Source organism: Acartia tonsa, chromosome 3, assembly GCF_053477335.1.
Source record: "Acartia tonsa isolate MP-2025a chromosome 3, ASM5347733v1, whole genome shotgun sequence".
Taxonomy (NCBI): domain Eukaryota; kingdom Metazoa; phylum Arthropoda; class Copepoda; order Calanoida; family Acartiidae; genus Acartia; species Acartia tonsa.
The window spans coordinates 21,034,897-21,052,357 of NC_137262.1; the positions used below are offsets into that span (position 1 = coordinate 21,034,897).

Genomic DNA, 17,461 nt, shown 5'->3' on the forward strand with positions numbered 1-17,461 from the left:
AGCTTATATAAGTTGAAGTGAAGAAAAAGGAGGAGTAATAATTGATCCCTTCCTTCCTGTATGCAGTTAATGAAAAAAAATAAGATTTGACTGATATAAGCCAAATAAGCAATGTTTTTCATTGATTACCTGTAAGTAATTTATCAAAAATAGCATAATTTGTTATATAAGCCAAATAAATAATAATTTTCATTGATTGCTTATATGTAACTAGCGGCTTCACCCCTAGCCTCTAAGGGCTTTGTCCCAAGAGATAATAAAAAAAATATAGTACTACTGGTGCTGCTTATAGTCTAATGTGTTCCCAAGAAAATTATTTTTTTCGGGGGGGGGGAATTTTCATTTTTGGGGGGGTTGGGGGTGTCCCAACCCCCAAGAAAATAGCTTTAAACCACGCAAGAAATACCATGCTTTAACTGCTGAAAGACTGCCACAAGTTGACCCAATACCCCAAATTTGAAGTCTTCAGCTTCTATAACAAAAAAGTTCTAGGCATTTTAAAATGACATTTTATGTACTATGAAAATTTTGAAAGAATTTCAGTGCTAATGTTAGAAATTTTGAAATTGAACTACGTGACCTAGAAACAAAATTATAAGCTTAATTTTGTCATAAATTTAGGTTGCCAGTAACTAATTATATTTTTACAATAAAAATACCCATTATTATAGTCACAATCATTAAAAAAAATTAAGTTTAACTCGCGTTATACCGAGTGTACTGTAGCCAATCAGAAAGCTGAATCAGCTAAGCAACCAAACACAGCTGAGCTTGTATTAGTTTACCCCTTTGTTTCCTCTATGATTTTGGTTTACAAATGCAATTTAAATCGAATTTTTTTCATAGATTTTGACTATGAAATTTGGTGTTTTATTTAAAAAATATAATCAGTTACCAGCAATCTAAGTTTCTGACAAAGATAAAGTTATAATTTTGTGTCTAGGCAACATAATTTAATATTGTTTTTTTTTATGAGCATTGAAAATCTTTCAAAATTTTCATTGTACATAACATGTTATTTTGAAATGCCTAGAACTTTTTTGTTATTGAAGCTAAAGATTTTAAATTTGGGGTATTGGGTCTAATTGTGGCAGTCTTTTAGCAGTTAGAGCGTGGTATTTCTTGCAGGCGCCCTTTAAGGGTCTCAAAGTTGGACAAAATAGTAGGTGTTAAAGATCGACCTACATAAAAATTGGTAAGACCTAGAACTAATCCGTAAAAACCTTTTTAACGAAGAATTGTCCATACTTTTCAAATCGGTTGAGTGCTTTAAAATAGAGTTAATATTTTTTTTAAATGTCCAGAGTTGGTGAGGGGGTATTTTCAGGTAATTTTGAAAAAAAAATTAAATTTGATTTTTAAGGTCCATTTTCAGGTTTTCAAAAATTCAATATGGGCTTTTTAAGAATTAGGCCAAAAAGTGGGTAGGACAGTGGATTTTTATGAAAATATTTTATTTTTAAAGAAAATTTTTGCAAAAAAAATAAAATTTCCCATCTTTAAAAAAAATGATTTTTGACATAGAAGGAATAGTCTAATCCTTATGAAATTTTTTGTGGATAATCCCTCTAACCTAACCTAATTATGTTTGATTGACTGTTTTTCATTGATTTTTTTTAGGTTGAAAAAACGTTATTGGTTTAGCCCCCCTGTGGGGTATTAATCAGTAACGACTTTAAGTCCAATTATATCAAACATCTAAAATCCTAGGATAACCTGATAGTCTTTTCCATAAGCTTTCTAACATTCTTGGTTTCATTAGAAAATATTAAACTGTTTTTAACCTATTTTTATATGGGGTGTCAAAAATATACTAGGACATCTATAGAATCAGACTGCAGAGCCCAAATTTGAATTAAGTCCCCAATAAACTTTTTTGGGGGGATTTAAAAATTATTTTTTAATGTTGCTCTGGTCATTTTGACTAGAGCAAAAGGTCTTTTTTACTCGGGGTAATATTGTGGCATTTGGAACAATTTATATATAATTCACTTTATATTGATACAATAAAAAACATAACTCTGTTCAATGGAAATATTTTTTTTTCTAAAACAATTAATTTCATTGAAAAATCTAACATATACAATAAAACATATAATTCTAAAGTCTGAACCAATAAGAAGTCTTCTTTCATTTCAATTCTTTACATTTCAAAAAAGAGTGTTTTCACAAAGTGACTCATTTCCAATGTAGTTAAATAATTTTCATTTAATCAAAATGAAAAGAATGAAAACCATACACATAAAACATACATACTTTTTAAAAATATTTTAAAAAATAAGTTTGAATAATCCTAAATTATATCATATTTGTATAAGTGACAAAAATAAATTTGTTGTATTGCATAAACATTTGTTGTCATCTTACATTATTAATAATATATTTAACCCTTTACAGCTGATTTTTATGTGTTTTAAATAAGTGATAGAAAACAAACATGATAATGTTAATTCATTGATATATTGTAAAGAATTAACTTTTTAATGAATTAATTTAGATGAAATCAAAAGGCCTAATTTTACTCTATACCAGAATACAATATTTATGAAGCAAAACATTCTAAAAGCTATGAATTTTAACCAAATAAAAAAAGAGCGTTTGCTCTGATCACAAAGGACCACAGCAACAGTAAAAATTAATTTTTAAATCCCCCCAAAAAGTTTATTGGGGACTTAATTCAAATTTAGGCTCTGCAGTTTGATTCTAATGGTGTCATAGTATATATTTGATATATGTTTTAAAAATAGGTTAAAAACAGTTTAATATTTTCCCTATTTTCTTTCTTCAAAAACTGAAAAAATTACCGGTTTAGTTCGCCCTCACCCTAATGCAAGAAAATTTAACTCTTTCATTTTGTACAAAAAGAACTTTTGATTAATTGTTTATAAGAAATTAATGAAAGTTTTTGTATATTAAGCTTTTATACCAAATCATGCCATTTGTTGATAAATTACTTTCAAGCAATCAATCAAAATTTTTGCTATTGTCCAAATCATGGTAATTTTACGAAAAAAATACTCAAAATCAATCAATAAAAACTATTGCTTATTTGGCTCATATACCAAATCATGCTATATTATGATAAAATACTTTTAAGTAATCAATTTGATTGATTAGCCATAGATTTGTATAGTTTTGACCTGGAGTAGGCGGAGACACTTTTCCATAGAAATAGGGCTATCAGGCTCCATGTTCAAGCACATTTTGACTTGACTTGCTATCTCATAAGATCTACTCTTACCTTACCCTTGCCGAATATGGCCCAAATTAGTCCCAAATTAAGTCATGGTAATGAATGACGCTCTCCAAAGAGGAGCTTGGGTTAAAGGTAGTACTGTAAGTAAGTGACTATTGGGTATCCAAACTTACTCAATAATCCCCATCTTACACAACCAGGGGATGATGCACGATTAATGTTGCGAATGAGAAATTAGAGTCAACCTATAGAGAATTGAACTTGAACTCTCACCAATTTAGCTCAGTGTGCTACCACTAAGCATGACACCCCTACTAAGTAATCAATGAAAATTATTTGACTTATATATATATACAAAATCAGGCCTCCAGGTGGTCTCTCTACAGGTAAAAATGAAAAAAAAAATTTTTTTAAGAGTTAGAAGTCAGCTTATGAGACAAAATATGTATGTTTTTTCTTCAAATATGTGAATAACAACAAAAGAGAAGCATATTTTGTTTTATAAGTTAACCTTTAACCCTTCAAAAAAAAATCTTATTTTCAATTTTTATCGGTACAGAGACCACCTGGAGGCCTGAAGCTCCGGAACCTGGAGGCCTATCCAAAAAATCTTAAATCTGGGGGAAATTCATCATATAAGAATGATTTTATTCCTAATAACCTATCCTCTCAGTCCAAAGATAAAGCCTATACACCAGGTTTACGCAAATGTGTCAGAACTTCCCCCCCCCCCCTTATTACTGTCATATATTCAAGTTGCAGACAAGTTTAAGTTTTTACTCTTAATTACTCTTAATTATTCTGGAAGAGTTAAGAGAACATTTATTAAAACAGTTGCAATTGAGAGTCCACACACAGAACACTTCTGGTTTGGAGTCGAGTCTTATTAGACCAATTCAGCTATTTACAGACATCCTACTACTTCAACAAGTTTGCACAGGCAGATATTCCACCTCTTCAAAGTGCATAGTTAATTAATACATTTGTATTAATTAAACAGACAGCCATCCTACTGCTTTGGTGTCCTTACACACAAACAGACATCCTGCTACTTCAGAACTTTCCAGCTTAAATAATCAATAGTTTGAATCATTTAATACATTTAACCATTTAACCATTTCTAAATAAAGTATACATATTTAATCATATTTACCCAAAACTGCATTTAATCCAATATAAATAAATACTTAAAAAATCTGTTTGTACTTTGAATTAAATATTGAAACTACTCTATCATTAACTTGTGTAAGTCTGTCTACATTTCATTACTCCTCCTTCTTTTTCTTCACTTCAACTGATACAAGCAACTTTTACTTTAAATGTCCATTTATTTACTCCATCCACTTTTAACTCACAAATCAGACCAAATTGTTCAGTAATTGATCAGTAATTTACCACAAAAATGCACAATTAGATCAGCAACTAACCTTTAAGTGCTTACTTACACGGTGAGAGATTACTAGGGAAATATTAAGATGAAATAAATTGAACAAAAAAATTACAAATATATACAATTGAATTAATTAATAAACGACTTTCTTAAAATAATTTTCATTACTCATTTGACACACTTTTAAAAGTATTTTTTTAAATAAACAAAACATCTTTTATAAAAGGCTCTTTGTATGTTTTGTTTACTTAATTAAGAATATACAACAATGTTTAAATTATGTATAAAATCTATGCTTTTTTTCACAATTGACATAATTTTAAAATAGTATGGTACATTTCTATTATGTCGATGTTAAAAAAGTAATGGAAGATTACAGAAACATAGATATTAAAAATGTAAACCATGATTCTAGTTCCGCCTCTATTGAAAGTGGAATCTTACATTTCAAAAATCGTATCAGCGTTGAAGATATCTTCACCAAGAGAGGCAAAAGTGGAATCTTACATTTCAAAAATAGTATCGGCGTTGAAGATATCTTCACCAAGAGAGGGGAAAGTGGAAGGGTAGATAACAGTTTTAGAGGGTCCAAACCATAATCATAGATTATGTTTCTGCTTCTATAAAAATGGATTCAACTCCCTAACTGTATAAATGTATGTATCTATATTTTAGATTGAACTCCATTTATCTGTTTATTATCCTTACAGTTTAGCCAAAATGCTATTAATTCAAGGTTAGCCAAATTTTATATTGATTGATATAATTTTGTTTCAATCATTTAGACACATGAATTAAATTGTTTAAAAGCATTAAAAATTAACATTTGATTTAAACCAAATAACCAGTGTTTGTTTTAGTAAAGCTACTTTATTCATTACTGTCTATCATATCAGTCATTCTAAAAATTCTATGATGGAAATGTGGTTTTCTTATATCGATATTTAAGTTAGACTGATGATTATGTTAAGGTAACCCTAACTAAAAGAGCATCCAGTATACAACTTACTGACTGTCGAGCATTTAAAAGATTATATGTTAATGTTTCAGGATTGCATATCTTATCTTTTTATTTTTCCGCCGAGAATCTGCTCTATAAATCACGTTTTTTCTCTCCATGTTTTTTTCCTCGATATTAAATGTATGTGTTTCCAATAATCCCTTTGCAATAAACGCTGAGTATATAAATTACTATACTATAAATTATAAAACATAAAACCTTATAACGGCTGCCAGCTACGATTATAAAAATTTAGCAACTGAAAAAAATATTAGAGGCTTGATTGGAGTTAGAGTAGGAATATTTATCTAAATAAAAGAAAGGACACAAAGCCGCGATAAGAAATGACTGTAAAAAATGAGAAGAAAAACTGTATACCTGTAACTGGGCATAATTAACAAGTAGTAGGACGGTTGTTTGCAGAAATACAAGAGAAACCAGGGTGATCAGTTATAGTAAATAATTGATCTCGATTCTAAAATTTTGTAAAATAAATGTTATTATACAAATTTGTCAAACGCAAACATATTTTAGTTTAGTATTATGACTTTTGAACATCAATTCCACAACTATCTTTGTCGTTCTGTCAGTCCTATGCCTGAGATAGAAATGAAACAAATTGTCTGAATTTAACAAATTTCCTTAACTAAGAATTTTATACTTTATAACTAACTTTGTCTGTCCATTCATTTGATCTTATTATTATAGTCAATTATTATATGTTTTTACTTTTTGAAGTTGCTTCCTTAATTTTCTTATTATTATTTGTAACTAAAAGAAAAATATTTTGTAATTTTGTTTGTAAATAACTGCAATGAAATTATTCAATAATCATCTCATTCTTTCTGCATGGTCTACCAACTTTACAAGGTTATAAACGAGGATACTTATTATATAAGTTATGCAGCAACAACAAGCATTATTAATTAATGACAATTTTTAATTAAGTAAAGGAACTGTGTTGAGTTGGAGAACAGTATATTATATATCTATAATACAAAGATATATATAAAGTGCTTAGAAACTAAAAAGTTAAGACTGCAAAAATACAATATATTATAAGTGAGACGATAAAGCAATCTATAGTTATAGAGCAGCTACCATACTAAAAAGTGTACTTTAAAAATATTTTCACATATTTCATAAAAAATTTTAAACAGGCAAAAATATCAATTACATTTTCATGTTTAAAGCAGCTAGTTAATGTAGTTATGTTAATTGTTATGTGTTTCTTAATATATGTAGGAGTAGGAGTAAGATCTCAGAAATTTTCAGTCTTATGTGATGCATCCCAAAATGAGTTGAATTTAAGGGGAGGAATTTTTTAGACACAACTGAATGTAGGAACTCAGGCCCTTTATATTGCTAAACACTACTATTCCTAAAAGTATTCAACAATTATAATTTTTCGTGTAATAACTGAATAAACTGGTTCCACGCCAAACACAGGAGTCCCAAACGTCAGAGTGGGACAAACGCAGGAGTGGGACAAACGTCGGAGTGGACAAACGCAGGATTTTTGGGACAAACGTCGGAGTGGACAAACACAGGAGTCCGAAATTTTTTTTTCAATTTTCAATTTTTTATACAACTCCCCCCCTTTTCGGTCTCGTTATTTTTCTTAGTTAGGTTAGGTTAGGTTATAGACCAGGGGGCCGAGCGCTGCGGCCATAGTCATTATTTCGTAGACAGGGGTAAAAAAATTTCAAAATTGTCATATTATTAAAAAAGCGGACACTCCTAGGTTTTACTTAAGCAATGTCCACTCCGACGTTTGTCCCACTCCTACGTTTGTTCACTCCGACGTTTGGGACTCCTGCGTTTGGGACACCTGCTTTTGTCCACTCCGACGTTTGGGACTCCTACGTTTGGGGTTGGACCAATAAACCAACTAAATTGTTTAATGCTTGAAAAACATTAAAATGCTTTTTTAGTATATATATAAATTGCCTACTTGTATGCTATTAGTTGGTTGTTCTCTCACAGGACCTTGGCCACCAATGAAACGTCCTAATCAAATAAAAATGATATTAAAAGCGAAGCTTTTCTACATTGTTGTCCATTCGGCAAATGGATATTTATGATAAGAAATATTTATGAGTTTTGTAAAACAAAAGCTTTAGGCTATGTAAAAGTTGTGTAGTTTAATGAGAGTTATAGTCAATATATCCAGTTTAATTTGTTGATTTCAAGCCATACACATTTACACTAAATATTACCAGGGTAGTTTCAACTCAATAGTGCTCTACTGGTGTTTAGAAACTAAGGTAAGATTCAACTATTATTTTAGTTTACTAATAATGATAATGTATTAAGTTTTTATTTTCATTTTAAAACATAATGTTTAGAATATAGGTTAAATCTAGGAGTAGCTAGGTTATTGTTTAATTAAAGGTAGACTATCAGTCTTCCAGCTATGTCTGTTTGTCTGAATCGCAAGTTTCCGTTTAATTGTCCATGTACTTACTTTGATCATTATTATTGTGTTGATGTGGGAATGAAGCAATAGAGACTATAGAGCCCCAGTCTGACCCACTGTCATCGTGAATATGTTGCATTTCACCTACACTAAAAATATAAACGCTGCAATTTCATTTATGAAATATGAGCATAAGTTGTTTGTAATGTTTTTGCTTACGTCACATTTTTACACAAGTCCTACAGTTCTAATTTCTTCTTTTTCTATGTCATTTTAAGAATTATCACAAATACAAAATTTGAATTTTATAAAAATACCCTGCATCAGCAACATGTTCAGTTTCCTCTAGTCTAGCAGAATCTGGGTAGGGCAGATAGCTTCCAGTGGAATCTATGTATACCATATTACTTGTTGGTAAGTTAAAGGGGACATAAAATAAACATCTCCTTCACAAATTTTCAGGAATTGTTCCCTTTATAAATATATCTACCAAATATCTTTGACCGTCGAATTACCGAATTATTGGCGGTGACAAAGCGTCGTTTATTATACCACAATAAAAAATTATTTAAGCTTTATTTTAAAGCTGGTTATTTATAAAAATTCAAGCAAGCATAAACAAATTCTGCAACAATTTTAAAAGAAATCTGGTTTTTAATTTCGAGCAACTTTACTATCTTTGGTTTCTAATATAACAGGGGAGGGGTTGGGTGGAGCTCCACAACCCTTGAATATTTTTATCTACATCATTTGACATGAGACAATGATAAAGCCAATCTTTTATAGTAAAATATTAAGTTTACTTTCATACTTAAATTTTACTTAGGCTTTTTTAAAATTTAAAGTAAATGTTCCTGCAAGATTTGAGGTGTCAATATCTGGTTCTATATTCAATGGAGGATAGTTCTGATCTCTAAAATATTAAATGTCGTCGTACATAGACTAAACTTGGATCTTATATTTAAGCAAAAAAGGTGTACTTAGATCTACAAACAAAAAATATCAAAAATAATAGCAAAAATAATCTAAGGGGTTTCATATGGTTTCGAGGGTAATAATCTCCCCTAAAAATGGGGGTTAATTCTAATATAATTTTCAAAACGTTTGGGATGCCAAATTTGTTTGGAAGGAAGGGGTGTTGGTAATCTCCCCTTTAAACCATTTAACGCTCCTTATTCGTTAATTGAGCAACTTTAATCTTTTCTTACCTAATATCTTGTGGTGCTTGTGGATATAGTTCCAAATATGATGGAGGAGGTGTTCCAAGGCCACTAAAAAATTTTAATTTAGGGTTAAAATAAGTGGCCATGTTCATTTTATTTTATGATGGAGTGCAATCCTAAAGCAAGATATTTTTTCCAACAAGAAAGTTTTATAATACCACTGTCACTGAAAGCTAGTTACCCGTGACTTGTAGGAGGATTTGTATCACCAGTAGCGGGTATCACTCGCAAACTTGGAATCTAAAACAAAACAAAAATTAAAAATTAATTAAATTTTATATTTAACACATATTTACAAAGAGAAAGAGAGCTGAGAGACAATGGATTATAAATCAATCTTCCCTTAAACTTAACTATCTAGTTTCTGTACTTGGGAGCCTGAAACTGCTTGGGAGAAAAGTTGTAAGAGTACAAAACTATTTCTCCCATTTATTTTATTATACTCATTTTTGGGGTATAGTATTAAGACTCTAGGGGGCTTGGTGTCGCTTCGGGTACTAGGTAACTAGACCTCGCACCACACACCTTGTAACATACTCCGCTTATGATTGCGATGTAAAGCGTCCATTCGCCCATCAGACAACCAACTCTCTGAGGTGCACGACCTTTGTCTGAAAAGTCCCAACTGTGCATGGTAACGAGTTGCGCCTGTTTTTGGGCCAAGGTATTCCCCCCACTCTGTCTATTTACGTCGCGCATCTGACATAGTAGCAGTGGGAACCATTTTTAACGTCTTTAGTTATGATGCGGTGTCGGACCGAGATTCGAACCTATCACTTTTCCGACGACGAGCGGATGCGCTACGTGTTGACGTTGAGCCACGGTCGCGGGTCATTTTTGGGGTATAGTCCCTTTCGTAACATCGCACCTTATGGGGCGATTCTTCGTATTTTTCACGATAGCTTTTCTCCTATTTATAGCACCTGCGGGGGGCTCTAACCCTGCGGGGCCAATTACCTAACCCTGCAATCACCTAACCCAATATAACCTAACCTAAAATAACTTATAAAAAGCCATTTTAAAAATACGATGAATCGCCCCATATGGGGCGAGGTTACGAAAGGGACTATTCCCAATTTTTGTTCACAATTATCTCAGTGAGTTAATTATTCATCTTATTCTTATAATTAAAATCTAATACATAAAAAAACTCTTTATATCTGTGTGCATGGGTGGATCTCAAGTTCTTAAGATATTTTTTTTTTATTTTTCCTTTTCAGGAGGAGTTAGCTCTTAGTTTTTTGTTCTTTATTCATAAACTTGGATGGTATACTTTAATACGAAATCCATAGAGGTTAAGGGAGCAGCCAATAGATTTTTTTTAAAAGAACTTTTTAGTTTGTATCTAAGAGAGAAAAATGTGTGAGAATTGAAAAGTTTTTACAAAAAATTTAGTTGTCAAAAGTTAGATGCACTTTACAAGGACACACATAAAGTTGCTGGTTTCTACAGTCATAAACCACACACAATCACTATTTAAGAAAACAATGTGTTATGTGTATTTTAGCGAAAAACTTGATGTTACTAAGTGTTTTTTTCTCTAGTGTTTGTAAATAATTGTAAACAAACATATAGACAATGACCTTATAATTTTAAGTTACATCTTTCAATAGTAATGCTTTTTGAAGTACAATAGAGTGTCATTTAAAAATTGAGTCAGATTTCATTACTGATCACAGTGCCTTAGAAGGTGCTTTGACTTTAGTGTAAGAACCTAAATTGGGACATAGTGCATTTCATTACCCTAGGTTAGGTAACTTCATTTCACTTTTCAATAAAATCTAAAATGCAGCGGTTTTTGAAAAAAATAGATTTAAAAATTTCAAGTTCAATTTTCAACCACTAGGAGTTACCGCATAATCATGACAAGAAAAGCAAAGATTATTTATTTAACCCTTACAGATCGGGCCCCTATTTCCACCTTAATAGATGGGGGGGGGGGGTCATATTGACCCCCCCCTTTATCTCGGCTTCTGTTACAGATAAAGACGTAAAAATTTTTTCTGGTGGTTCATGTGTATTTTTAGAGAAAATTACTTTTTCTAGTCATAGCGGTCAGGCCGCTCCTTAACCGCTTTTTAGCGGCCAGCCGCTAAATTTTAAAACAGCTGTAAAGCGGCCAATTTTGTAGCTAGGATGACCAAACTTTTATTTTTCAAAACAAAAAAATTACTTTTTCTGATCATCGCCAAAAAACGGCAAATAACGGAAACCGCCATTTTCGGCGGTTACAGCGGTAAAACGGCGGTTGGCGGCACCAATTAATATTTTATCTGTTTATTATTGCTCAAGGATTTACCAAAAAAATTTATAGGTCTCTAGCTGTAATAAAAGCCACGATATTCATGATATATGTCTGTAGTAAAAGCCGGACAAAAATCGGCCATAAAGTCGGTCAGGGTGCGGTCAAACGGTCATAACACCACTTTTCTTATAAGGTCATTGATATCTCAGTATTCACCAAAAAAAATTTAGGTTTCTACCTTATATACAAAGTCATAATGTAGAAATTAAGATTTATTTGGAATTTTTTTTTAATTTTGGTGCTACCCAACCGACTTTGACCGTATAAAATTAAGTACTAAACTTAAAAAGTCATGAAGTCACAACTCTCTATCTTACCTACAAAAAAAATTACATTGAAAAAATAGAGGGGGGGGTCAATATGACCCCCCCCCCCCGATCTGTAAGGGTTAAAATTTTATACAACTTTAAATGAAGAACTTTATAAAAGCAAGGTTGTTTAAAATTTTAGATAAATGATCTTAGCTTTTCTTGTCATGATTATGTGGTAACTCCTAGTGGGTGAAAATTGAACTTGAAATTTTTAAATCTAATTTTCTCAAAAACCGCTGCATTTTAGACTTTATTGAAAAGTGAAATGAAGTTACCTAACCTAGGGTAATGAAATGCACTATGTCCCAATTTAGGTTCTGACACAAAAGTCAAAGCACCTTCATTTGCACTGTGTGATATGTTGAATTGAAAAATATAACCAATGCACATATTTAACTTAATCAATGTTTGCTGTATTTTTTCTTCCGATGGATGTGGATATTCTAGGTTTTTAAAAGATCTGTTTTTTTTCTATTGAACTGATTGCACTAATTTTCTCACTAACACTTGTAAATTATAGAGTTGTGTATATAAACAAGGATGACAACATCCATAAGTAACGAAGCACAAATTATTTTATGAAATTGAAAAACGGACAAATTTATAGAGCAGATTAACAAAACAAAGAAAAGACACATATGTAAATTAAGATATATAAGTTGGAAGGAATTTTAATGTTAGTGGGAGATTTCTAAAAAAAGGAGATTTCTAAAAAAATCTTAAAATTTGATGCAGATTTCAAATCTCCATCTAACATTAGAATTCTTTCCAACTTATATATCTTAATATACATATTAATATGCAAAAACTAAAATCACGATACTTTTAAAAAATTAAGGTTTATGTGTAAAAGTTTTAAAAGCAAAAGCAGTTAAAAAGCTGCTTAAAAGCAGTCAGACTACCATAGATTTTTCATACCTACTTATAAAACCATAAAGAAGGGAATATTGGCAAGAAGTTTAAGCCGTGTATCTTTTGTAGGAGCCTAGAAATCTGTTGTTAACAGTAAAAGCGGCTAAAAGGCTGCTCAAAAGCAGTCCGACCGCTATTGATGTTTTATACTTAATTATGCTCCATATTAGTAGAAATATTACCAAGAAGTTTCAGCCTTCTATCTTTCACAGGAGCTGAGAAAATCAGTTTTGAAAAATAAAAGCAGCTAAAAAGCTGCTTAAAAACAGTCCGACCGCTGTTGATGAATTATACTTAATTATGCTCCATATTGATGGAAATGTTGTCAAGAATTTTCAGCCTTTTATCTAATATAGGAGCTGATTAAATTCCATTTCCCCCATAGCGTTACTGACTACTGACTGACGGACTGACAGACAAAGTGAATTATAGAGTAGCTTCGCTACTACAAAATATTTTTTTGAAGAAATACATCTGAGCCTGAGCCTTAATTAGCGCATAGTAATCTTACCTTAGGTTCACAACAACAATGAACAGCTACTGTACACTGACACTCACAACATTGTCGCCAGGAAAAATAATCACAAACAACTCTACAAATATATTCAGATTTTTAAATAAAAAATATTAGATATATTAAACTATTACAACAGAAGGGGGAAATAGGAATTGAACAAATTTTCAAATTAAACCTCTATTTAAATAGGAACAACGGAGCTTAACAAATAAAAAATAGAATAAACCTTGTAAAAAAAGAAGTAAAAAGTATTAGAAGATTTGTGTGTTATGTTAGAAAATGATTTTAATTTCAATGCATCGTAGTTTCATGATAAACTAACCAATCTTATAATTTTAGAGTAGCTTTAAAACCAAAAAGGAGTGCAAAACATTTGAAATAAATGAATTGAATAAAATAACATTCAAGTGAAAATGCAAAGGACAGGAAGTAGATCCAATCTTTTGCATGAAAACTTTTCCAGGGGGAAGAATTTCACCCCCCCTTCCTTACATTGTTACCTATGCAATCTTTGCAAAGGTTGAAAGTAATGTGTATGTTTGAAAAGCTGAACAAAGTTTGGGTGATGGTAATTTTTTAAAACACTTCTTTTGTTGCATAAGTAAATATCACTTTTTATTAATATATCTAATATTTTTACCATGTTTTGACATAAACAAAGCTTTTAATGTGCATATAAAGTTTTTGATGTAGGAAAGCAGAACGACACAATCAATGTTACTTGTTTATGAGTTACATACACATTCATGGTATATACATACATACACTTACATTCATTTTCTTTTTCTTGGGTAAAATACATTGATGTTTTGGGGGTTTTACAAGATAAAATAAGCTTCATTTATATACTATTTCATACAGCATATTCTTTAAGATTATGTAAAATAAAAGATTTAAACAAAACAAAAAGTATTAAAGTTGTAAGAAAGTTTAAAGATAAATATAAAGCCTTTCTAACTGTAAATGTAATTTTGTAAAACTGGAAGGAAGAGTTTGTGTAATAACTCGGAAACCTCGATATCGTGGGTGTTAGTGAGTGTGGGTGTCCATAGGGAGAGGAGTGTACTATTATATTGTGTGGTACCGGGCCAGTAAAAATGGTAAGGCATACAACCATTCCCTGAGGCAAGTAGAAAGAGCCACCGTAAGCCACACCACACACAGCGTCGTATTTATTTCTTTATTGATTCAAATCATTCCCTTCTCTCTGGAGCTTAGAGCTTGGTTGAAACCTCATGTTATAGTTGTATGAAAATATAGGCCAACAATGAAGAAACTCTTGTATTTTCTTACATAATTTTAAGGGTATAATTGATATAACCACTCCAAAATTTCTTTTCTGAAATATTATTTGAAGGGGGTAAACGGTTGGAGCATATACCTATTGGAGTTTTATAATCCTTAGTGATCAATGTTCATGTACAGAAATAAAGGTCCATGCACAAATATAAATAATTTTAAAACCCATATTCTTTTCAGGAGAGTGTTCTTATCAATATGATGTGGTCGTCATTCGTAGACTCAAATAAAACTTGTATGTAACATATAATGAGAATTAGATATAAAAGATTATCTGATGCAAAAAAAATTACACAACATTGAAAGGTTTGGAGATAATTATTCTTCTTTCATTTGATTTATAATTTATAGAACAAAAGCTTTAGAATTGATTAATATTTTTAGCAGCGAATGAACTTTATATTTGTTCCTAGGCAAGCTAAGGTAGACTAGTATTTCTACATGGAAATGTAATTTTCTAGACAAAGAATTTCATAATAAAAATATAATTACTCCGATGTTTGAGTTTTGAGTTTTTCATGGGGTTTCATTCCGACAAATTAGCACCTACTTTTAAACTAACTTTGTCCTTCCTTTTTTTTTTTTACATATTTTAGCACTTAAACTTTAATGTTTGAAAATGGGTCACTAGAAGTTGTGTGGATATTGGCAAAATTAGTGCCTAAACTCTGAAACTCTATTCTCACAGTTTTTGCAATACAAAACTTTAGTCTTACATGGACGATTACGTTTAATTTTAGCGAAGCTTTACTTGCAAAGTCATAACAAGTTTTTTTTTCAAGGGGTTTGTCTCTTAAAAATTTTATTATAACAACGCCAAAAAAATTGTATCAGAAAATGATATTGTGTATTTCTTTGGGTTTATTTTTCAGCTTGAAGGAGAGCAATAAAATACCTGACCTTTTATCTTTAATTTTCTATGGTTTTACACAAATAAAAGTTGAAAGTTTACCTGAAACAAATAATAACAAACAAGGACACAAAAAGTCCGAGTCCGAGGATAATCAAGAATTCAATATCATTGTTTGTTCCATCATGCGAAGAAAATAATTTTCCTTAAAAAATAAATAATTTCATTTTACAGTTTTAGTAATAATTTGAATAATCTTGTAATAGACTTAGTTAAATATAAACATGATAAAGTATCCGACACGGACGTAATTTTTATTCTGACCCTAAATATAGAAAAGATTCGCTTTCAAAAATTATGTCCAGATTTTAAAGTTATCATTTATAACAAGATTGTTTAATTGTTTTTCTTCTTGCTTGTAACAAGTGTCTTGTACAAATAAAAATAGTTGCGTGCACATGGTTTTGCCAGGGGTACTTAAAGCTCACTCAATATTTTTGACATCGATTACTGTTTGATTGCAGTTCTCCTTATTTTACAAATGTCCCTTAATTATACTTGTATGGCTATTTATTGTTACAGGAGAGAAAATTTAAAAATACTAAAAAAACAAATTAAAAGCAGTCAAAGAGCGGCAGTGGCGTGCGAACCGAAGGGGGCATTTGGGGCAATCGCCCCCCCCTAGCGACTAAAACGCCCCCCCCTGCCCCCCCCTAGCCACCGCCCCCCCTGCCCCCCCCTAAATGTTGAAAAATGCCCCATTTTGCCCCCCCCTGGTCAACAAAAATGCCCCTTTTTGCCCCCTACCCTACAAAAAGCAAAACTATCCCAGTGTCTTAACCTCTTTTCGAGGAAGCTTTGTGTTTATCAAGTTCGAAATTAAATTCCTTATCATTAACCAAAAACAAAGCGCAAATGTCGTCTTTTAGGGCTTTCCTTTCATAATGTGGCGCGGCATAGAGTGTTTGTTTATTTTGGATGCGCACGTTCTTTACTTTTGAATGAGATATGAGAGTGTGAAGATTTCGGAGAACAAAATTGGGCCTATCATTGGTCTCATTGTGTGTGAACGACCCTAGTATATCAGGGATTTGAAACCATAAGAGCTTCAGGTCTTTGAAATAATTTCATCAATAAATCTATATTCAAACCTGCTGTTGAAACTTGATGGTTCCTGGTATTGGGGGTTTGTATGTTCGCCAACTGATCTCGTGAACTTCCCGCTAATTCGGAAGTCAAGCTCAACCAAAGTGTCATGGTTGAGACAATTTCAAAGTATCTGATGAATAGGCGTTAGCATTCATCAAGAGATCAATAGCATCCAGTGAATTATTGATGCAATAAACTGTGACAATTTTTCTGTGAAATAAGTACCTAGTGAATCAATATGCCACTAACCAAAAAGCAGAAAATTGAGCGAGCTATCGCTATTGGCAGTGAAAGGCTAGAAGTTTTTGATGAACAGTTAAAAGTGTTTTATGACAATCTAAAAGCCTGCCAAAGTTTTAATTCATGTGAAAATGTGACTGTAAAATCAATTCGTGACATTTTTAGTGAGGTCAAGGACCAATCTGACCTAATAAAAAGTCTAAAACCTGCCGTGGAGACTAGTGAGCTGCGCGAGTTCAAGCGTGATTTGGATGAAGCTAGTGAGCAGAAAACTGTTGCAGATAAAGTTTATGCGTCGTTGGAGCAGTGTACAAAAATTCTGTACTGGCTTGACAATGATTCAGATGACGCGAGGTCAAGCACTGTCGCCAGGAACCTTGACGTCATTGAGAAGGTGAAGATGGACATGGGAGTGCTTAAAATTTCCGTGGAGTTGCGCCAAGAAGTACGTGATATGTACCGAAGGCTTAGAGAGATGGAACGTTGTTCATCTAATCTGGATGAGAGTGGGACACCTGCCATGCTCTCCAGAAGTATGTCTGCTGTGGATATTCGGAGTTCCAACCCGCAGTATGGGCGCTGGGACAACAGTTTGTTGCCGTCGTTCGACGGTACTGACACGGATTACCCAAACTTTAAACAGGTCTTTA

The 17,461-nt window shown here is 31.9% G+C and overlaps 1 protein-coding gene across 1 annotated transcript in view; it reads right to left on the reverse strand.

The window, feature by feature from the left end:
- LOC145313615 (uncharacterized) overlaps positions 1 to 17,461 on the reverse strand; it is a 37,249-nt gene that overhangs the window by 6,642 nt on the left and 13,146 nt on the right. Inside the window, exons 5-13 of the mRNA XM_080153089.1 lie at positions 15,525 to 15,627; positions 13,268 to 13,349; positions 9,410 to 9,468; positions 9,214 to 9,276; positions 8,860 to 8,918; positions 8,323 to 8,395; positions 8,054 to 8,154; positions 7,541 to 7,596; positions 5,965 to 6,061 (exon numbers count right to left, since the gene is read on the reverse strand). Coding sequence (XP_080009215.1) covers positions 5,981 to 6,061; positions 7,541 to 7,596; positions 8,054 to 8,154; positions 8,323 to 8,395; positions 8,860 to 8,918; positions 9,214 to 9,276; positions 9,410 to 9,468; positions 13,268 to 13,349; positions 15,525 to 15,627 — 677 coding nt within the window. The 3' untranslated portion in view covers positions 5,965 to 5,980. The remainder of the gene's footprint in view (positions 1 to 5,964; positions 6,062 to 7,540; positions 7,597 to 8,053; positions 8,155 to 8,322; positions 8,396 to 8,859; positions 8,919 to 9,213; positions 9,277 to 9,409; positions 9,469 to 13,267; positions 13,350 to 15,524; positions 15,628 to 17,461) is intronic.